General features: G+C 39.1%; 8 protein-coding genes across 8 annotated transcripts; 7 read left to right on the forward strand and 1 right to left on the reverse strand.

The window, feature by feature from the left end:
- Positions 1 to 215: 215 nt before the first annotated feature.
- CBG04441 lies at positions 216 to 2,794 on the forward strand (the record flags this gene model as incomplete). The annotated part of the gene is made up of 5 exons (XM_002634384.2): positions 216 to 339; positions 1,797 to 1,891; positions 1,932 to 2,046; positions 2,353 to 2,606; positions 2,654 to 2,794. The coding sequence occupies 5 exons, from the start codon at positions 216 to 218 to the stop codon at positions 2,792 to 2,794; spliced, it is 729 nt and encodes a 242-aa protein (XP_002634430.2).
- Positions 2,795 to 3,227: 433 nt separating this feature from the next.
- Positions 3,228 to 3,601, forward strand: CBG26469 (the record flags this gene model as incomplete). Its single annotated transcript, XM_045236008.1, has 4 exons — positions 3,228 to 3,269; positions 3,312 to 3,394; positions 3,441 to 3,526; positions 3,579 to 3,601. The coding sequence occupies 4 exons, from the start codon at positions 3,228 to 3,230 to the stop codon at positions 3,599 to 3,601; spliced, it is 234 nt and encodes a 77-aa protein (XP_045098316.1).
- Positions 3,602 to 5,366: 1,765 nt separating this feature from the next.
- CBG04443 lies at positions 5,367 to 5,990 on the forward strand (the record flags this gene model as incomplete). Its single annotated transcript, XM_002634385.1, has 4 exons — positions 5,367 to 5,448; positions 5,495 to 5,598; positions 5,645 to 5,762; positions 5,812 to 5,990. The coding sequence occupies 4 exons, from the start codon at positions 5,367 to 5,369 to the stop codon at positions 5,988 to 5,990; spliced, it is 483 nt and encodes a 160-aa protein (XP_002634431.1).
- A 692-nt stretch (positions 5,991 to 6,682) lies between these two features.
- Positions 6,683 to 9,604, forward strand: CBG04444 (the record flags this gene model as incomplete). The annotated part of the gene is made up of 17 exons (XM_002634386.1): positions 6,683 to 6,780; positions 6,828 to 6,915; positions 6,963 to 7,080; positions 7,124 to 7,183; positions 7,227 to 7,288; positions 7,389 to 7,460; positions 7,506 to 7,626; positions 7,998 to 8,138; positions 8,185 to 8,368; positions 8,475 to 8,562; positions 8,653 to 8,740; positions 8,818 to 8,844; positions 8,889 to 8,950; positions 8,997 to 9,068; positions 9,115 to 9,207; positions 9,367 to 9,520; positions 9,570 to 9,604. 17 exons carry the CDS (start codon positions 6,683 to 6,685, stop codon positions 9,602 to 9,604), a joined length of 1,563 nt encoding a protein of 520 aa, XP_002634432.1.
- Positions 9,605 to 9,988: 384 nt separating this feature from the next.
- On the forward strand, positions 9,989 to 11,841 carry Cbr-fmo-2 (the record flags this gene model as incomplete). Its single annotated transcript, XM_045236009.1, has 5 exons — positions 9,989 to 10,139; positions 10,214 to 10,457; positions 10,508 to 10,822; positions 10,963 to 11,195; positions 11,300 to 11,841. The coding sequence occupies 5 exons, from the start codon at positions 9,989 to 9,991 to the stop codon at positions 11,839 to 11,841; spliced, it is 1,485 nt and encodes a 494-aa protein (XP_045092678.1).
- A 68-nt stretch (positions 11,842 to 11,909) lies between these two features.
- CBG04446 lies at positions 11,910 to 13,286 on the reverse strand (the record flags this gene model as incomplete). Its single annotated transcript, XM_002634388.2, has 6 exons — positions 11,910 to 12,143; positions 12,342 to 12,482; positions 12,527 to 12,748; positions 12,859 to 12,962; positions 13,007 to 13,142; positions 13,212 to 13,286. 6 exons carry the CDS (start codon positions 13,284 to 13,286, stop codon positions 11,910 to 11,912), a joined length of 912 nt encoding a protein of 303 aa, XP_002634434.2.
- Positions 13,287 to 17,073: 3,787 nt separating this feature from the next.
- Positions 17,074 to 17,313, forward strand: CBG04447 (the record flags this gene model as incomplete). The annotated part of the gene is made up of 1 exon (XM_045236010.1): positions 17,074 to 17,313. The coding sequence occupies one exon, from the start codon at positions 17,074 to 17,076 to the stop codon at positions 17,311 to 17,313; it is 240 nt and encodes a 79-aa protein (XP_045092679.1).
- Positions 17,314 to 18,337: 1,024 nt separating this feature from the next.
- On the forward strand, positions 18,338 to 18,833 carry CBG04448 (the record flags this gene model as incomplete). The annotated part of the gene is made up of 2 exons (XM_002634389.2): positions 18,338 to 18,341; positions 18,463 to 18,833. The coding sequence occupies 2 exons, from the start codon at positions 18,338 to 18,340 to the stop codon at positions 18,831 to 18,833; spliced, it is 375 nt and encodes a 124-aa protein (XP_002634435.2).
- Between the last annotated feature and the right edge of the window lie 2,312 nt (positions 18,834 to 21,145).

Consider the following 21,145-nt stretch of genomic DNA (forward strand, 5'->3'; position numbering starts at 1 on the left):
CTCTCCACGTTTCATCCTTTTTTCCCTTTCAAAAAAAAATGCGCAAAATCGTCACTCGACACAACAATAGAGAGGGCGACGTGTTCAAGCTTTTTCGAGCAGCTAACCAAACACAAAAATCAGAAATTCGTCTCTGATGCTTTTCATAACTTTGGTCTTCGACTTTTTTACAGAAAAACTTTTCACAGAAATTCAACATATATTTGGCTAGAACCATGCAACTTGTTCTAATATTTTCTATTGTTTCTACAGTAATCTCTACCACAGAATTATCTGTTCGTGTAAAGCGGCAGTACTATGTTTGCGGCGTCTATCCCAACACTTTCCTTTCACAATTTCGTAAGATTTAGCATAATTTTTGGATCATACCTTAAATGAGAACATCGAAACGATACATAAAACAGAACTTATTTAAAGGGGGACTCCGACCTTTGATTTTTTTTGTTTCAAAATGTTCTCGTAGTAAGGTATTTTTATAATACTAATATGAAAAAATTCAGAAAAAATTCGAAATCCCTGAAAAACGCAGACAAAATTGAAGCGCCGCTCAGTTCTCGCCAACGAGGGACTAGAAAAATCATGAGTTCGGCCACGCGGCCACGCATTTTTCAATGCAATATTCGCCGTTTTCAGCCGTTTTTTTTTCTGTAATTTCCGTAAGAATGAAACGATGTCATCAACTATTAAATAGAGACAGTAAAAAAAGTGTGTTCAAGTCAAAATTGATTACACGAGCGATGAAGAAGCGACGCTGTCAGTCAGAAGAAGTAAACAATTCGTTTTACTGCCAAAACTGTCGCCCATAATCTCAATCCATTTCACTCTTTCAGTTTCATCAGAAGTAACAATGATGAGCTTTCGAATAGGCTTTTGGCCACATCAATACTGACAGCGTCGCTTCTTCATCGCTCGTGTAATCAATTTTGACTTGAACACACTTTTTTTGCTGTCTCTATTTTATAGTTGATGACATCGTTTCATTCTCACGGAAATTACAGAAAAAACGGCTGAAAACGGGGAATATTGCATTGAAAAATGCGTGGCCGCGTGGCCGAACTCATGATTTTTCTAGTCCCTCGTTGGCGAGAACTGAGCGGCGCTTCAATTTTGTCTGCGTTTTTCAGGGATTTCGACTTTTTTTCTGAATTTTTTCGTATTAGTATTATAAAAATACCTTACTACGAGAACATTTTAAAACAAAAAAATCAAATAAAATTTTTTGGTCGGAGTCCCCCTTTAACTACCGTATTTCCCCTAATAGAAGCTCACCGGAACCGTCAATTTTAATCTCAATTACCGTAAAACCTCTAATAGAACGACACCCGGATCGTCCACTTTGAGCCTATATATCTCATTTGCTGTGAAAGATATCAAAAAGTGGCTAAATAGTAAAATTTTGCTGATATCCTGATAAACATTTTACTAGTTAACCACTTTTTGATATCTTTTCAAAGAAGTGAGATATATAGGCTCAAAGTGGACGATCCGGGTGTCGTTCTATTAGAGGTTTTACGGTATCTTGGTTTCCAGGAAATATATTATAATTTTTTCAACTGCTAAAATATAGGTGACATTCTGATAAACAATTTAGCGATGGACAACTTTTTCATATCTTTCACAGAGACCGAGAAGAATTAGCTAAAAGTTGAAAGCTAGGACCTTTTATTATAGGTTTCGCAGTAGTCTTTTTGCTTCAATTTAAACATTTTGGATTCTCCGGTTTATAGTCCGAATAGTTCTGGCTTGGTGCATAACCAACTAATGAACATTTCTAACGTTAGGAATCTAATTTTCAGCCTGTAACTATTGGCAATCTCAAACCACAAGGAATCCAAATGCGTGTGCAAATGGAGGAATGAAAATCGGAGTTGGATGTTATTACAATTATCAGGTAGCAAATGATGATTGTCAATTTTCAAACATTGTTTTAGTGCACACCATACGGTAACGCAGTTTGTATCAGCAATTGTTGCTGTACGAATCCAATTCTGACGACACGTGCACCAATTATTCCAACCACTACTACGAGATCCGTGGCTGCGTTGGGTTAGTTCCGAAGCTTTGAATTGTATTTTCAGATGGCAGTTTGTACGATCGCTTATTTAAAGAGTATTTAGTTCTGCCCAGCCTGGCCCAGTATCCAAGGATACATCGAAAAAGTTTACATCGACAGTACATCGAGTTTTTAGGATATATAGGTTTAGAGGGTACATGGGATCTTGAGGTGTAGGGCGTTCAGAGAACCAATTTACTCTGAAAACTGGATGTCCCCTTTTTCGATGTACTCTTGGATACTGGTCCCTTATCTGTTATTCTTACTTTACGAAATCTTAATCATATCGTTCCATTCAGCTTACTGCTACAACGGCCAACGTACTCAAGTTCGTTGCACGACTTCCACAGATTGTGCTGCCCAACAAACTTGTATGAATGGGGTCTGCTGTACCACAACCGGACAGGAATACACTGGAGCATGTGCAGGACTTCCAGCTATTTCATCGTGTCAGCCAAACAGAGTTTGTGGACAATTCACATGCACTACATCCAACTATTGCTGCGAATGCCAATACGGTAGAACTTCTGGTTTATGTGGACAGAATGGATTAGTAAGAACTATCGTAGTTTTAATGAAATACTTTCTCTGTTATTCCAGACATGTCCAACTGGCTATACCTGCAACATTCAAGGCTATTGCTGCGCCACTTGTGCCAACGGACGTACTCCATTTGGCTCATGCTTTAATGGATTGTGTGCCAGTGGATACACGTGCCAAGCCGGAAATATATGTTGCTAAATTACCATTGAACCGTACACAAATCGCTCTCGATGACCAAAGATATTCTAATCCCCTTTTCTCCTTCTTTTTTATCGAGAGATGCGATTTGGCGATAAGGATATCCAAACTGGTTTCCCTTTCTGAATAGTTTTCTATCGTTCTCCTTTTTATGTTCAGTAAGGAAGACCATCGTCATCATCATTATTTTTTTTTTGATACCCTGATTGCTATTATGTTTTTAGATCTGACTAGTTTTTTTTTAATCTGCTATTAAATCGTTTAATATCGAAAAATTTGTTTTTTTTTTCATGTTTGAAATTTCAGATCTCTCAAAATGACTCGATTAAGTGTAGATGAAGAAATTGAACTGAATCATTATCACTTCGTAATGCCTTATCACAGTTATCTATTTTATGTTTTCTGGAGTGTTTTGATCATTATTTTAGTGGTTATGACACATATGACAAATTATTCAGAACCAGATATTCCATGGGTAGGTCAAACAAGTCTTTATGGAAAATGGCTTTACATTTAGGACAATTGTGATATGAATAACACATGGGAACCCGAAATGCGACCTTTCGTAAACGAACTACAGTTTAAAATGGAACTTTTAAAGTAGGTCGGAAGTCCAAAAACTCACTTTTTCAAATCAATGTTCCAGAAGAGAACGAATTCGGGAGAGAAATCAAATGTACAGGAACAATAACTACTCGAGAATCGAATATGGAACATCTGATATGTCTTATTGCAAGTTGAGGAAACTAGATCTTTCGATAATTCAGACTTTCTAAGTTTACAGGCAGAAGGCGACGTCATATGTGACTGGGAAGCCCAAAAAGCAGAAGTGGGAGTTCCAAAAGGCTTGATTGTGAGGTGCCAAAAGAAATGAAGATGTGCATTTGATTATTCCAGATAAAATCCATAACCAGGTCCATCGAACTAGATCCTTACTTTTCATTTGGCCTCCGGTTCGTGATTCTTGAATGCATGAGTTTTCGAATGGTAAGTTTCAATGATCTGCCATCCTTGCTCTGCCCCCTGAACATTGAGCTTATACATCTCGGTTCCTATGAGTGATATCAAAAATTTGTTAACTGATAAAATACTGCTATGATAAATTTTGATAAATAATTTATCAGCTGACAGGTCTTTGATACCTCTCGTAGAAACCGAGATATATAATCTCAAAGTGCAGGTATTGTATGGGCTTCTATTAGAGCAATTACAGTATGCTATTAGGTTGGCGGGAAAGTCTTTGTCACTCTGTTTGTTTAATCACTGTTCTCGTATATGGAGGCTGTGTATGATATCGACTCTAGTGAATAACAAGGTGATAAGAACCTTCCATATAAACAAGTCCCCATCTCCTTCCCTGCTCCTCATCTGTAATTGAAACGATATGTTTGTTCCCACTGCTATTCACATCAGACATGTTTTGATTTACCTCTTCCTATCTCACACCACGATGAAGGATTCGGAAACTTTCTTGAAGAATGTGTACAACACACATGCCCCTCACTACAATACTATTCGCAATTGGTTCCATCGTTTCGAAAAAGATGACTTCTCGCTCGATGAAAAGGATCGCTCTGGGAGACCCCGTGAGTTGGATTTGGACAAGCTGAAGCACGCATTGCAATCGGATCCATTTCAATCTAGCCGTGAACTAGCTGTCACATTCGGAGTTCACCATAGCACAGTCCTTGAAGGTTTGAAGTCTCTTGGAATGAGAAAACTTTTTGGTCGATTCATACCTCATCACCTGACTCAAGCCAACCTTGACCGCCGAGTCGACGATTCGATTACTCTTCTCACTCTCCACGCGGGCGATCGATGGCTGGACCGGCTAATAACCGGAGATGAGAAGTGGGTCTTCTACGATAATCACCACAGGAAATCCCAGTGGATTGGAGAAGGAGAGAGCCCACAGGATGTCCCAAAACCCGACCTTCATCCGAAAAAAGTTATGCTCTCTGTGTGGTGGGGAGTGGACGGCCCCATCTACTGGGAACTTCTGCCCGAGGGCAAAACAATAACTGGAGACCTCTACACTACTCAACTACGAAACCTCAAGAAAGCAGTCGACCGTTCGGCCCTGAAAGACAAGAAAGTGTACTATCAACATGATAACGCTCGCCCACATGTTTCGAAACAAGTGAAGCAGGAGCTGATGGGATATGGATGGAATGTTCTCCCTCACCCCCCGTATTCTCCTGATCTTGCTCCTTCCGACTATTGGTTATTTGGCGATATGACACGTGCCTTCGAAGGAAGAAGCTTCAATTCCCGTGGAGCGGTCGAAGCGGCACTCAAACAATACTTTGCCTCACGCCCGGCTGGATTCTACCGCAATGGAATCCATAAATTGAGGGAACGTTGGAGACATGTTGTTGATAATGATGGACAATATAATTAATTATTCGGTTATTTTTTCTTTGAGAAATAAACTATTGAAAAAGTGACAAAGACTTTCCCGCCAACCTAATATTTTCGTTAAAACTTCCAGTCACTGGCTTTAATCCGCTCCTCTGACGTCCTTACCAGCCGAAAAACCTCATTTCCTCGTTCCATCCAATTACTTCTTTCTATGGCACCATGGCTCTCTTGCCTGCAATCAGTATCTCTTTTCCTGATGACCTCCATACACTCGGAATTTGACATTGTGTATCGTAAGTTTGAAAAATATATCATCCTGCTATATTAGTACATTTCCAGTTGCATTTTTCCAGCCGTACGCATATGTGATGGTCGGAGTGTTTACATTTTTAGAAATGTTGTGTGATCTTCTTCTGGATGCGTACGACGGAAGATTGGTTTTTGTAAGCTTTTCGAATCACTAGTACAGTATTCATTGGAAACTTTCAGATACAAACTCCTCGCTTCTACATCAAATCAGTATTCTTTGTGGCATTCTCCGCATGTTTTCCGCATGTGGTTTTAAAATGGTTGGACTTTTTCAAGGTCAAGAGATGTCATGCTTATGGTAAAGTTAAAAACTTCAAAGCTCTAATTGCATTTTCACAAGGTTACAGTCCCATTCTCGGATGGAATACTCGAGTACATCTGTGCTGCATCCATCATTGCATACAACTTCATCACGCTCAGACCAGAGTGGAAATGTATATCACGCCTACATCAGAAGACGTCAGGAACGTTTCCTCGTATTCTCCAGAAGTATATACACCAGTGGGACACGAAGGGAAATCATTAATTTATGAGAGTTTGAATAGTCTTCGAAGGTGAAAATTATTTTTATTAGACTTGATTAGTACTAATAAATTAGTTTGTATATGAATGAAACCAGTGAGCAAACAAACATCAAATTTCAACAAAAAACTGCTAGAATTTGCCGGCGACTCACGAGAACATGTGTCTATTGGAGAAAAAATATTAAAAAAAACACATTTGATATCATTTCACACATTTTATCAGACTTGTTGACAGGAAGTTAGCGTTATCATCATCCGGTAATTTCTACATAGTCGTTAAAAAGTACAACCTAAACTGTATCCAAACAAAAATAAATACATCACCACCCCCAATGCTTACTTTTTAAAAGTAGAGGAAATATAATAGTTCCACACCGCTCCTATAAAATAACACCTTCTGCAATCTGTAGTTTCATTTTTTAAAAATGTATTTCTTCTTTCTTTTACTATACTTTCTAGCCGAAGAAATATGGTGTGACTATCGTCTGAACTCGGAAAAAAATCAAAGCCTGAAAGCTTACTGTGGAACAAAACCAAGCCATCAGGGAAAGTTTGACAGACGGCGTGGGTAAAGATTTGAAAAACTACGGTCGAGTGATAAATTTAAGCCATAGCCGGTGGAAGGGAAATTTCTGGTAAAGAAGCTCCATGGGCTGTTTACATACAGTATCCGAGTAGTTGGTGCTCTGCGACAATGATATCGCCACGACACATTTTGAGCGCTTCTCACTGTCTAATGAAAAATTCAGCGGAATTCAGTGAAAGTCTAAAACGGCTAAGGAGAGAATGCGAGTAGGTTTTTGGAAACAAATTCTTGCTTGCAATATGTTTAATTTCAGCGGCAATGATCTTATTTTATACCCAGACAACAATGAGTTCAGCGTCAAAAACTCATATGGAGCGCTTCTTTCGGACAGAGTGTTCAAGGTAAGACCGTTCGAATACTGATAATTAATGTGCCAAACGTATTTCAGATCGTCTTCTCGAATTACTGTTATCCACAAGCAACCTTCAGATACGATGACATGATGATATGGGAGCTCAAAGAGAGTATTCAACTTGATGATTACGCCTTCCCGGCTTGCATTTCGAGTAAGTGACTTCCAATGAACAGGTATCGATTATTTGATTTAAGACAATCTGGAATTCCAATCACTGGATACAGAAGTCAGAGTGACTGCATATGGGCATAATAGTCAGTATCTTGAACTATGGTTTCTTCTAAATTATGATTATAGGTTGGGATTTCCATAATTCTGATGGTAAAGGAACCAGTTTACTGAGAGATGGAACTTTCCGGGTAAGGAAACAATTTTTAAAGAAAGAAAGACTGTTCATCTGAAAATGAAAGGCTGACCTTAAAAAAAGAAACTACTCCAAAAACAGAATTCTATTTTCAGATCATTGGTGGCTTCAAGGAAGGAAGGTTTATTGCAATCAGCGGTGATAAATGGGCAGACCAAATACGACCGGTTTGAATTTTCTTTCTTATAATAACTTCAAATGTTCAAACTCAGGGAGATAGTGGAGGAAGTGTTATTCATTATGTCAATGGTCAGTACTACACAATCGGATCCATCAGCACAGCCTCTCAAACAGACTTTTATTCCGAAGCAACGTCTGTGTACGCTCATTACAGTCAGATTTGTCATCATACTGGGATTTGCTGAAAATGTGGATTCAATGAATTTCCATTAATTTTTTTTGACTGATCCAAAACTATCCATAATTTGTAAATATAAAAAACCGGGCTAGAGCCTTTTTTTTTGATTAATTGATCAATAGAAGGATAACTGGATTATTTAAGATTTTTCCATCATCAGCCTTTCCTTTATTATGATACCGTATATCATCCGTTTGTTCAGGGAGTTTTTCCCAAATCGAAAAATAATATTTTCATACAAAACTATAAAAAAAATCCTCGAACGCCCACCATGTCCATATAAGAAAACCATAATTCGATTTACATATTCTCTATAAAAGGAAACCATCTCCTTCAGTATTTCCAGTTACATATTTCCCTATGATCCGTCTTCTTCTCATATTCTTTCTCTTTGGAGGAATATGGTGTGACCATCGTCTGAGTCCGGAAGAAAATCTAAACTTGAAATCTTATTGCGGAACGAAGCCATATCATCCGAGAAGTCGCAGTGAGTTCAATGATTCAATTATCAATAGTCTACTTATTCATTTAAGAAATTGCCGGTGGACAACCAATTGATGGCAATGCAGCTCCATGGGCTGTTCGTGTAGTATATACGACGCGATTGTGTTCTGGGACAATCATTTCACCAAGACACATTCTCACTGCTTCTCATTGTCTTATGAAAGATAGATCGGAGTATGATTACACACTTCAGAAAGCGAATCAGACATGCTCGTATGTTTTTAAAATTCTATACAAAAAACTTTTGATGGTTTTGGTAGCAAAAACAGATTCTTCGGAAACTGGAGCTAGTTTCTACGTTTCATGTTTTCATTTTCAGTGGTTATGATTGGATTTTATACCCAGACAGCAGTTGGTTCAATATTGAAAACTCGCACGCAAAACTTCTCTCAAACAAAGTGTCCCGGGTAAGATTTCAGGTCTTTTTTAGATTTCAATCGGAATACTGGAAACAGATCACTTGTCCAAATGCGACATCTGTAAAGAAACATATTCAGATCATTATGATGACTTATTGCTTCCAACAAAAATTCTTGTATGAGAATATCCAACTTGATGATTACGCCTACCCCGCTTGCGTTTCGAGTGAGTAACCCCAAATGATCATCTTATCAATGTATTCATTTCAGACAATCCCAACTTTCAAGCAATAAATATTTAAGTTCAAATAACTGCATATGGTCATAGCAGTTAGTTTTTTGAACTAAATTTTCTTTGTTTTTTCATATCGCAGGCTGGTACTATGATAACAACGACGGTCAAGGAACCTATATGCTGAGAAACGGAGTTTTTCAAGTAAGATACATATGTTTCCATGACAACCGAATTCGAAGATCTTTAGATCATTCATTACTACAATGAAGGACGTTTTATGAATCTCAATGGACAAAACTGGAGAGTCGATACACGACCGGTTTGATATTCATATCCTTGACGAAAGTGTCAAAAATATATTTAAGGGAGACAGTGGAGGAAGTGTAATACACTATGAGAATCGTCGATACTACGTGATTGGAGTGCATAGTGGTGGCTACAAGGATTTTGGGTCAGGGGTGTCTTCCGTTTTCGCACATTACAATCAGATTTGCCGTCATACTGGAATTTGTTGAAAACTTGAATCCTGGTTTAATTTTGATAAATAATTGCATACCCAAATTTTTCTATTTTCTGGCAAACAAGACCGATTTTCAGCCGTGATTATATATTTTCAGAAATACCCAATTAATTCTGGGTCACATTTTTCAAAAAAATGGACACCGCGCAACCGAGATCCGCTGAACGAAACACTTGCAGCTCAAATTCTTAGCTGGGGAGATCGTCCTCTGCATGAGAACCAGTATTGTAGAGCTCGTAATAAATTGAATCGTACTTTTTTTTCTTTTTATTACTATTTAGATGTATATCTTATCATTAGACGATAAAGTATTCATAGTGATACTGTATCAATGAATGATGTCCCTTTAACCGTCCCTTTCTCATTATTAACATTTTTCACTTTCAAGTTTCCCTTTACCTAAAAACAATTTCAACCGTATTTTCTGTCCTGTATGTTTTGTCTTAGTTTGCAACATTCAAACTGTTCAATGATCGTACCCGGTCGTACTCAAAAATAGAGTGAAATCAAATCAACAGTGATCAAAATCTTCTTTCACCCACACGTGTTCCCCAACTATGATACCATGACCATTGAACAGTTTTTCTTGTCTTCCCGGCCGGTAGGTCTTTGTAGTTTCATACGGGTCAAAATTACCACATGGCTTGTGAGCATTGAACAGTTTGAGGTTGAGTACAAAAGGACAAACTGTTCAGAGAGAAATTGAATCGTAGGTCGAAATGGGCACCAAACGAGTTGCTGTGATTGGAGCTGGAGCATCTGGATTGCCTTCTATTTGGCATGGATTACTGTATGGTGCGGATGTGACATGCTTTGAGGCGTCGGATGATGTTGGTGGACTATGGAGATACAAATCTCATGACACGAAAGGTAGGCAACTATTCATATTCTATATCAGGATTCGTATTCTTGAATCAAGGAAGTTTTAAATTTTTTACTTACAGAATCTTCCGTTATGAAGACTACTGTAATCAACACCTCCAAAGAAATGACTGCCTACTCGGATTTCCCACCACAGGAGACTCTTGCAAACTTTATGCACAACAATGAGATGCTCAACTACCTGAAGGCTTATGCTGAACACCATGGGCTCATGAAGCATATCAAGATTCGTCACAAAGTTCTAAACATCGAAAGATCAGAAAAATATGATACTGATGGAACTTGGAAGGTCACTTATCAGAATCCGTTAGTTTCCCATATCCCCAGAATCTAAAACTCATGATCGCTAGTTTCAGAGAAGGTAAAGTCCTTGAAGATGTGTTCGATGGAGTCCTCGTATGCTCTGGCCATCATGCTATCCCTCACTGGCCCACTCCATTCAAAGGGCAAAACGAATTCAAGGGAAGAATTGTTCATTCTCATGACTGCAAAGATCACAAGGGATATGAAGATAAGGTTGTAGTTGTCGTTGGAATCGGAAATTCGGGTATTGATGTTGCTGTGGAGCAGTCGAGAATCGCAAAGCAGGTGTATCTAGTGACTAGAAGAGGAACTTGGTTGATTCCAAAGTTGGAGACTCGTGGTCTCCCATTTGATGTTATCATGAATACGTAAGTGATAATGAACCTTTCTAAATAAGGCTTCCATTTTGGTCGGTCGTTTGGGTCATTTGGGTCAGTGGTCGGTCGGTCGGCTAAACTTCCCGACCGAATGGAAACCTAATTTCTGAACACATTCCATATGTCTGCAGACGCTTCTTCTCGCTGTACAAACTCTTCCCACAATCCATACTTAACTCCCTCGTCGAGTATCGTATCAACCAACGTGTGGACCACGACCTCTATGGACTCAAACCCTCCCATCGTGTGTTCTCCGCCCATCCATCTCTCAACGATGAACTCCCCAATCGGATTGCCAATGGAACTGTCAGAATAAAGCCAAACATCAAGAAATTCGACGGATACTCCATTCATTTTGAAGATGGTACTGTAGTTCCCCACGTCGATGAAGTCGTCATGTCGACTGGATTCTCGTTCGAGTTTGATTTGATCGAAAAAGGAAAGCTGGTCCCAGTCACGGAGAATGAGGGGACCTGTTCAAATATATGTTCCCAGTGGCTACGTCGGATCACAACTCGCTTTGTATTATTGGTCTGATTCAACCATTCGGATCTATCATGCCGGTATCCGAGCAGCAATCACGTGTCTTTTATGCTAACCTGTTTTCTGGGAATCAAATCATTCCGAAGAAGAATCAGATGTCTGAAGACGTTGCCAACAAGAAGGAGGCGATGGCTCAGCAATTTGTGAAATCCAGAAGACACACAATTCAAGTGGATTATATTCCATATATGGATGAGCTCGCTGAACTCATCGGATGTCAAGTTCCGATTCTCAGAACTCTCCTCACTGATCCAATTCTTGGGCTTCGTCTTTTCTTTGGCCCAAATGCGGGATATTGCTATCGATTGGCTGGTCCACACACTTGGCAAGGTGCCAAAAATGCGATTTTGACTATTGATCAGCGTGTCAGAAAGGCGACCACTTCGAAACCAGAACCTACTAACTACAGTATTCCTCTATTGATCTCTACTCTCATTTTGTTTGCTATTATTTTCTTTTTATTGTAAATTTGCAGAAATGTAAAAAAGAACATTCATAGATTAAAAATAAAAATAAAAATTGAAACACAAACTAGTCATGGAAAGAATTTATGCTGGTTTTGGCTTCCTGAGCCAGAATCTTCCCGTACAGTACTGAATTGATATTTTCGATCCTCCGGAGTTTTGTACGTCGTCATTTCGAAACGATTGTTTTTCAAAAGAATGTCAAGAGTAGTCTCATTTTTCTCAAAATATAGTTGCTCAGCCTGAGGCTTATCAGCCAGGTGCACAATCCATTTTTTGATCTCTCGATCTCCATTGAGCCATTCCTAGAAATTAATTTTAAAATTTGAATAAAAGGTTCCCATTACGGTTGATCGAAAATAGCGCGACCTCCGACCGACCGCCGATCGACCGTCGACCGACCGCTGACCGGTCAGTAGGCGCTTCACTCCTGTCATTTTGATCGGCCCGCTCGGTCGGCCGCCCATTGTCGACCGACCGAAATGGGAGTTTTTTTTTCATACCTTGGCAAACTGATTCAAATCATCTGAAGTCACTGCATTCCATCCTTCTATCAGAACTTCTGGAGCCTTAATTTTCAGCAAGTGCTCCCCGGTGACCCCATTTTTCATGTGCGACTCATTCTTGATGATGAGTTTCTGGGTCTGAAAACTCGATTTTCAAAAATTCTAAAACTCAAAATTCTTACATTTTGCAAAGCATCGTAATCAAAGTTATCCTCATCCAGAGAAGCTCTTCCTTTGATTTCCAATCGATATTCCTCTCTTCCAACACGTTTTGTAAATCCGTAAGGGACGAGGAAGAATGCAGATGGATGTTCGATGATCCATTTGATTTTTTGAGGGGTTTGGGAGGGAATGGAAGTTAGGAGAGCCGAGAACTTGGGCTTCATTTGACTGCAGAGGTTTTCCTGAAAGAAGGCTGTGTGATTTCAACAAGGCCGATCGCGGCCGGCCGCGGCCGGCCCATGCTAGTCGGGTGGATTCTAGTCGGGTGGACACTGATAAACGAAAAACTCACAAAAATAATCTCATGAACTGGATATCGATTCAAAACGTATTCGAATTGTTTTCCTAGATGTCTGGTGATAGACGATGACTCATATCTGCGAGTGGAAGGAGCTTCTGAATTGATGAGTTGTTTAATTTCAAAATCGCCCGAAACTTACCTTCAAAAAATGGTTTTACGATTTTGTAGATTTCCTCTTCTCGAAGATTGACAGACTTGTTCATGTAAATGAAGCTCTCCCAACCTTTAGTTCCATTTCCAAAATGAAAATGGAAAACTCCATATTCCTCGGGTCTCTGAAAAATGAGGGACTAGTTTTTAAAAATAATTTTTTAATAGCTACTAGGTTTCCTGTCATGTCTTACCCGAAAGTATTGGATATGTATCACATTATTGGCAATCACAGTCGAAGTTGTTAATAAAAAAAGAAGAACTAGCATTTCGGCCTCGGACTATCAGGGCCGAAAATTCAAAATGATCCATCGCCTCATCATGCTCTTCTCTCAGTCCATCCCCAACACCTGACTCCTCCAATTTTTTCATTATATCTTCTTTTCCTTGCAATCATTTATTTCCGGAGAACAATTGGTGGAATGAGAGGGATAGGAAGGAAAATAGATAGCCACATGTTCCCTAAAAATCTATATAGATTTTATTGGATTTGAAGAATTCGGATTTTGCAGAAAAAGTTAGAATCAAGAGATGATGAAATGTTAAGAAGGAAGAGTTTAAACTAGTTAGCTCAATGAAAACTACTAGGTTGGCTAAAAAATAATGCGCGGCGCGTTTGTCGGGACGTATTTCTCTATCCAGAAAACATTTCTGCTCCCTCTTTTTTTTTCATCCAAAAGAGCGTTTCTTTGCGCATCGTTTAATATATAATATTAACTCGTCATTTCGTTCTTTCAATTGGGAATTTTGTTTAGAAAATCTCGTTCTAAAAAAATGCGCTGCAGAGTACACATTTAAGTAGATGAAAAATGCCGCGCAAGGTCTTCTTTCTCTCTCAAAAGTATTCAAACATTATTTTCTATAAGAGAACCAATTCCTACGCTGGTTTCAACGTTTTCATAATGACGATGAAAGCTTGGAAGACCGTGAACACACAGTTCGACAAAAAATCATTAACAATGAACTCCTGAGGGACGCAAACGAATCGGATTCTTGTCAAACGACTCGAAGTCTTGCAGTACAGTTTCCTTGTACTAATGGTACCATCGAAAACCATTTTCACAAGTGGAAACTTTTTCCTTTTCCCACAACAACTGGAAACTTTTTCCTTTTTCCCACAACAACTGGAAACTTTTTCCCACAACAACTCTCTCCTCGCACTAATTGAAATTCTCCTTCTTCGCTCGAAGAATATCGCCTTTCTTGATTCTCTTGTTACGTTGGATGATAAAGTGATTCAATACGATAATACTACTTAAAATAGACAATGGTTCTCCCCCGTAGAACCGGCCAAAACAACTCGAAACGAGAGATACACGGAAATAAGGTGATGCTATGTGTATGGTAGAAGAGCAAGGGTCTTGTACATTTTGAAGTTCTGGAACAAGGTCTAACAGCCACTACTAAACTCTATCAATGATAATTGGGCCAAATGCAGCAAACGTTGAGACGTCAAGGTGTGAATACACCAACGACAAAGTTCCTTCATGATAATGCGCAAGTGTCCAAAGTCACTCAGCAGAAAATCGAGGAATGGGGCTGGGAAGTTCTTCCTCATCCGCCAAATAGCCCTGATTTAGCACCTTCCGATGTCTACTCATTCAGATCTATGCAACCCTCATTAGTCGAGAACCACTCCGAAAGCCGAGTTGAGACCGAAAAATGGGTTGTCGCCTACTTTGAGTCACAGCCAGTGAAGTTTTCCCACAGCGGAACCCATTTTTTGTGCGGATGTTGGCGACAAGTAGTTGATAGTTATTTCGGCTCTAGTTGGTTATTTTGGATTTTGAAGAAAATGTTGGATTTTAATAAAAATTTTGGATTTTAAAATTATTTTTGGATTTTGAAAAACATTTTGGATTTTAAATAAAATTTTGGATTTTGAAGAAAATTTTGGATTTTAAGGATATTGAAAAACATTAAAATCCAAAAATTTTGTGCGATGAAATTTTCATCATAAATTGTGGCCAGTGTTCCTCCTGGCTGTACTTCGCTGTAATCAGCATTTGAACAACTGATTTGTCGTCGTTTTCAGACATGTTCATAGTTTTCAAATTATTTTGTATTTTGTGCTAAATCGCACTTTCCTGGTGGTGATTCACCGGGGGAATGTGCATCCCCCCGCAATCACTTTCTTTGATTAAATTCTTTATCATGTAACCAGTACAAAAGCCCCTATATTGTATCATTCTTTATCGTTCAATAAACCAATGTAGCTTTAAAACATGGTGCATCGTGGGTTGAAAACCCCGGCCGCTCAAAGTCCCGCGTGGCAGGTTTCTACATTGGTACCTCTATTCTTTTATCATCGCTGTTGGAATATTCACTTCTGTATCGCAAGCGGCATGCAGTACCAGATGATTGGCATCTCCTGATATAGTCAACAAAGTCATTGGCATACTTGAGACTTGGGGAGCTGGTGGACACAGGATTAGCAGGTCTAAGTCATTCGAACAAAGTTGTCGGGACTTGGTGAGGACGATCACATTTGACGCATCTGAACGAGGGCAAGAAAGCTATAAGACAGTGGTCTTAGCACGTCAGGTATCAGTTGCACCCGAGCTTGCAGCTCATTTCCGAACAATATGGAATGTTCAAACCGTAAGTCTTATTTTTATGATAAGCAACAACGAAGAAGAACTTAACTTCTTGCTCCGACCACAGAAGTGTTAGATCACGAAGACGCGACGTTAACGACATTACGAAACGCATCCAGCAGAATCATGGAAACCCGTAGATGTCAACTCTTTAAACGCTCGCCACGACGATACGGGAAAAGACAACAACATCGTGACGCAGAACAGTACTACAATAGGCCACTGGAGGCCGAAGACGTAGTCAATCAGTTCGTCAGTACAAAATGGGCCAATGGACAACTAATTCTAATTTTCGTTGTGTCTTTCTTTCTCTAAAGCCGGGAGTGTGCTAAATCGCACTTTCCTGGTGGTGATTCACCGGGGGAATGTGCATTGCATCCCCCGCAATCACCTTCTTTGATTAAATTCTTTATCATGTAACCAGTACAAAAGCCCCTCTATTGTATCATTCTTTATCGTTCAATAAACCAATGTAGCTTTAAAACAGATTTTGAAGAAAGTGGAAACATTTTGAGACTAGAGACAAGCTTGAGAGAGGTTTGAACGTTAATGTTTATTACCCTCATCTTGTGGGGAATCCAAGATCGAAGGGTACATTAAAAAAGGGTACGTTGAGGGTACTCTGAGTTCTTAGGGTACATAGGTTCAGAGGGTAAATGGGATCTTGGGTGTAGGTCGTTTTAGCTTGAGCCTATGATTTAGAACAAAAGCTAAATAGTCAGTAGGAAAACTTCGCCCTCCCGCATGTACTACAAAATCCCATGTATGCTAGGAATCAATGTACTCTAAGAAGTAGATGTACTCTTTCCCGATGTATCCTCGGATACTGGGCCGGTGAAAATATGGCATATACAGCCGAATGTTTTAAAGTTGATGGCAAATGCAAGTGTTCCAGTGGAAGGAAAACAGGGCATTTCAGCATAAGCCTAGAAAATATGGATTCATGGAATTCTTCTGAGCATTTCCAGTTCGACTTAACAATCACATGTAGGATTCTAGGCCGTTCTGAATTTAACTTGTTTATTGAGTGGTGGGAGTCGGATGTCTTGTAAGTTCAAAACCGAAACCAAACCGTCAACTTTGAGCTCACTTATCTCAATTCCTGTGAGAGACTTCAAAAATTTGTCAACTGATAAAGTATGTGTGATATTATGATAAACATTTTGTCAGTAGACAGATTTTAAATATCTCGCAAAGGAACCGAGATAATATAAGTTGAAGTTGACGGCTTCAGTTAAAGGAACTATGGTACGTATTGAAGTTAGAAAACAAGTGATTTTTCTCACAGTGTTTCGGATGAACAAATCACAAAGTTGAAGTATGTCCGTGCTCATATAGGTTCCTATAGTTTTTCGATCTATGGTGCCATGAATGGAGACGAACCATGGTCGAATGGATATGCACCATATGCTGTGATCACTCATGACTGTAATAAATATGGACGTCCCACTGAACTCGAATGGAAATTGTTAAATCGATGCTCTGTCGGACAGTAGGTTGCCTTTGGATCCTTCAATTTCGAGAAATTTGGATTTTCAGAAAATTCTGCCACTACCGTATCATCTACGACATAACTGATAAATCTGGTTCTCATTACATCAATGCTGATGGATTCCGTCAAGGCCAATATATACCATTTCCGGATTTCAAACCAGAGATACCCCAAATTACATTTCGTTTTCCGAAAGAAGATTATTAGTGTTCTGCTCTACATAATAAATTTATCTCCCTTTTTTGGGCACATAATTGAGCTAGATGTATATGCTTTCGCTCTTGTTTCGCACAAATCACACTTTTCGTCTCTAAAATTTTTTTGTGAGAAGCCGTTGAGATTTCGTGCTTTTTGTGCTTTCTGAAAGATCTATATACTTATTAGAGCGGAAAGTTCAGTGGAGATAGAAAAAAGTAATCAGTAATTAGGAATCATGTGAGAATTGGAATGTGAGAATTCTGAAAATTTGAAAATCGAAAGTTTGAAAAAGGACATTTGAAAATCGAAATTCGAAGAGAATGGAGTACCTAGAAAGCTAAAAATCAAATTGAAGATAAATCCGAAAATCTGGAAGGCTGAAGATGTTGAATTTTGAGAAAAATAGAAATCCGGCATTCTGAAAACTAGGGAATCTGAAAATTCAAAAGAGTCGGGTCATGTAATTTTCAAATGATCTCAAAAATCTGAAAATTTGAAAAAGATCTCAAAAATCTCTATAAGATCTCAAAAATCTGACAACTAATTAGCTAATTACTAAGTAGCTGATATTATGACGAACATTTTATCCATTGATTGCTTTTTGATATCTTTTACAGGAACAAAGATATATGGGCTCAACGTTGACAGTGCGGGAGCCCTTCTATTACCGGTTTTACAGTAATTTTAATATGCCAAACTCTACAACCGGAGCCATTTTTACTTTCCACTCTCCACCTGACACCCTATCCCAAAAGTTCACCTATACACTACGAAAGCTACACTTTCCGTCGCTTCATAAGTGTGCCAAAAAATCATTTTCTATTCCATTTGGCTTTCTCATAGTCACACTTTTCTCTTCTATATGAAACATGATCGGCTTCTCTTTTCTCGTGTGGTTTGTGCCTCGCGTTGCTAAGCTCGTTAGTCCATAGCAACCTCAAATGTATAAAAGAGACACGAAAAGATACTGAGCTTCACCAGTAGCTGTTCTCCGAGAGACGCCGTCTTCTCAAGCTTCTACTGCCGTTCAACAATGTGTAAGTTTAACCAAAAAATTATATTATACAGAGCCTAGAAAGACTGCTCTTAACTAACTTCTTCCATAGAAAAAACTAGAGGATCTTGTAGGTTGACTTTCCCCAATGAAGAATATTCCAGCGAAGGAAGAATTCCAAAAAATCCACGATGACATGCGTGCCTTGAAGACCTCGGGCAAGCACGAGGAGTTCACCAAGAAGTATGCCGCTAAGGATGCCATCTTCATGGGACCACTCCACGAGCCAGCCAATGCTGCCGAGGCTGCCAAGTTCTCTCAATCGGACAAGATGGCTGCTCTCGCCAAGGCCGACTTCAAGGTCACCATCGACGAGGTCACTCCAATCGGAGACGTCTGCATCGAGCGGTGCACTCTCAACGTCAAGTTGCCAACTGGCGACAAGGTCGGATGGTCTCTCACCGTCTGGGTCAAGGAGGGAGGACAATGGAAGATCCGCAACTCGTGCGTCACCTTCAAGGCACCGGCCCAATAAATCGTTTCTCGATTTTTGTGATTTATTTCTACAGTTGTGAAATAAAGAACCTGTCAATAAAAAATTTGCAAAACCGCGCTCGTGTTTTTCTTTTTCTTTTGAGATTCTTGAGCTTTCAGGTAGTTTCTAGGTTTTGGGTTTTCATCGAAACATGACTAACGAGCTTAGCAACGCGAGGCACAAACCACACGAAAAAAGAGAAGCCGATCATGTTTCATATAGAAGAGAAAAGTGTGACTATGAGAAAGCCAAATGGAGTAGAAAATGAACTTTTGGCACACTTATGAAGCGACGGAAAGTGTAGCTTTCGTAGTGTATAGGTGAACTTTGGGATAAGGTGTCAGATGGAGAGCGGAAAGTAAAAATGGCTCCAGGTTGTAGAGTTTGGCATAAACCATCAGATTCTCCGAGATCCAGATTTCAAGATTTTGGGGTTGGAGGATTCCAGATTTTCAGGTTTTGTTGGCTCATGCTTTCAAATTTCTAGATGCCCAGGTTCTCTATTTGCCAGATTTTCAAGATCATTAAAATTACTGTAAAACCGGTAATAGAAGGGCTCCCGCACTGTCAACGTTGAGCCCATATATCTTTGTTCCTGTAAAAGATATCAAAAAGCAATCAATGGATAAAATGTTCGTCATAATATCATCTACATTTTATTAGTTGTCAGATTTTTGAGATCTTCCATAGGAACCGAGATAATTGAGCTCGAAGTTCAGTTTTCCAGATTTTCGAGTTCTGAGGATTTCCTATTTTCAGTCTACGAGTTTTTTGACACCCTGGTTTTTAAGTTTCGATATTTCAAATTTTCAGATTTTTGAGATCATTTGAAAATTACATGACCCGACTCTTTTGAATTTTCAGATTCCCTAGTTTTCAGAATGCCGGATTTCTATTTTTCTCAAAATTCAACATCTTCAGCCTTCCAGATTTTCGGATTTATCTTCAATTTGATTTTTAGCTTTCTAGGTACTCCATTCTCTTCGAATTTCGATTTTCAAATGTCCTTTTTCAAACTTTCGATTTTCAAATTTTCAGAATTCTCACATTCCAATTCTCACATGATTCCTAATTACTGATTACTTTTTTCTATCTCCACTGAACTTTCCGCTCTAATAAGTATATAGATCTTTCAGAAAGCACAAAAAGCACGAAATCTCAACGGCTTCTCACAAAAAAATTTTAGAGACGAAAAGTGTGATTTGTGCGAAACAAGAGCGAAAGCATATACATCTAGCTCAATTATGTGCCCAAAAAAGGGAGATAAATTTATTATGTAGAGCAGAACACTAATAATCTTCTTTCGGAAAACGAAATGTAATTTGGGGTATCTCTGGTTTGAAATCCGGAAATGGTATATATTGGCCTTGACGGAATCCATCAGCATTGATGTAATGAGAACCAGATTTATCAGTTATGTCGTAGATGATACGGTAGTGGCAGAATTTTCTGAAAATCCAAATTTCTCGAAATTGAAGGATCCAAAGGCCTCCTACTGTCCGACAGAGCATCGATTTAACAATTTCCATTCGAGTTCAGTGGGAAGTCCATATTTATTACAGTCATGAGTGATCACAGCATATGGTGCATATCCATTCGATCATGGTTCGTCTCCATTCATGGCACCATAGATCGAAAAACTATAGGAACCTATATGAGCACGGACATACTTCAACTTTGTGATTTGTTCATCCGAAACACTGTGAGAAAAATCACTTGTTTTCTAACTTCAATACGTACCATAGTTCCTTTAACTGAAGCCGTCAACTTCAACTTATATTATCTCGGTTCCTTTGCGAGATATTTAAAATCTGTCTACTGACAAAATGTTTATCATAATATCACACATACTTTATCAGTTGACAAATTTTTGAAGTCTCTCACAGGAATTGAGATAAGTGAGCTCAAAGTTGACGGTTTGGTTTCGGTTTTGAACTTACAAGACATCCGACTCCCACCACTCAATAAACAAGTTAAATTCAGAACGGCCTAGAATCCTACATGTGATTGTTAAGTCGAACTGGAAATGCTCATATGGAGCACCCCAGAAGAGCATTGGAAAAAAGGTGAGCAGCATGATGACTCGGTACAATGTGAGCTCTAAAGGTTCTCTCGGCCGGTAAGTAGCGCCACGTAAATTCAGGTAGCCTTTTTTACGTGAGGCATCACTATGATACCAGAAGATTTGTGACGCTCTGCCAACAAAAAGGTCTATCCCCAATTCTTGAAGAATTCCATGAATCCATATTTTCTATGATATCCAAGAATCCATAATTCCATGACAATAAAGTATCCATGAACCCATAGTTTCC

This window comes from Caenorhabditis briggsae (genome assembly GCF_000004555.2).
Source record: "Caenorhabditis briggsae complete genome, chrIV, whole genome shotgun sequence".
Classification (NCBI taxonomy): Eukaryota; Metazoa; Nematoda; class Chromadorea; order Rhabditida; family Rhabditidae; genus Caenorhabditis; species Caenorhabditis briggsae.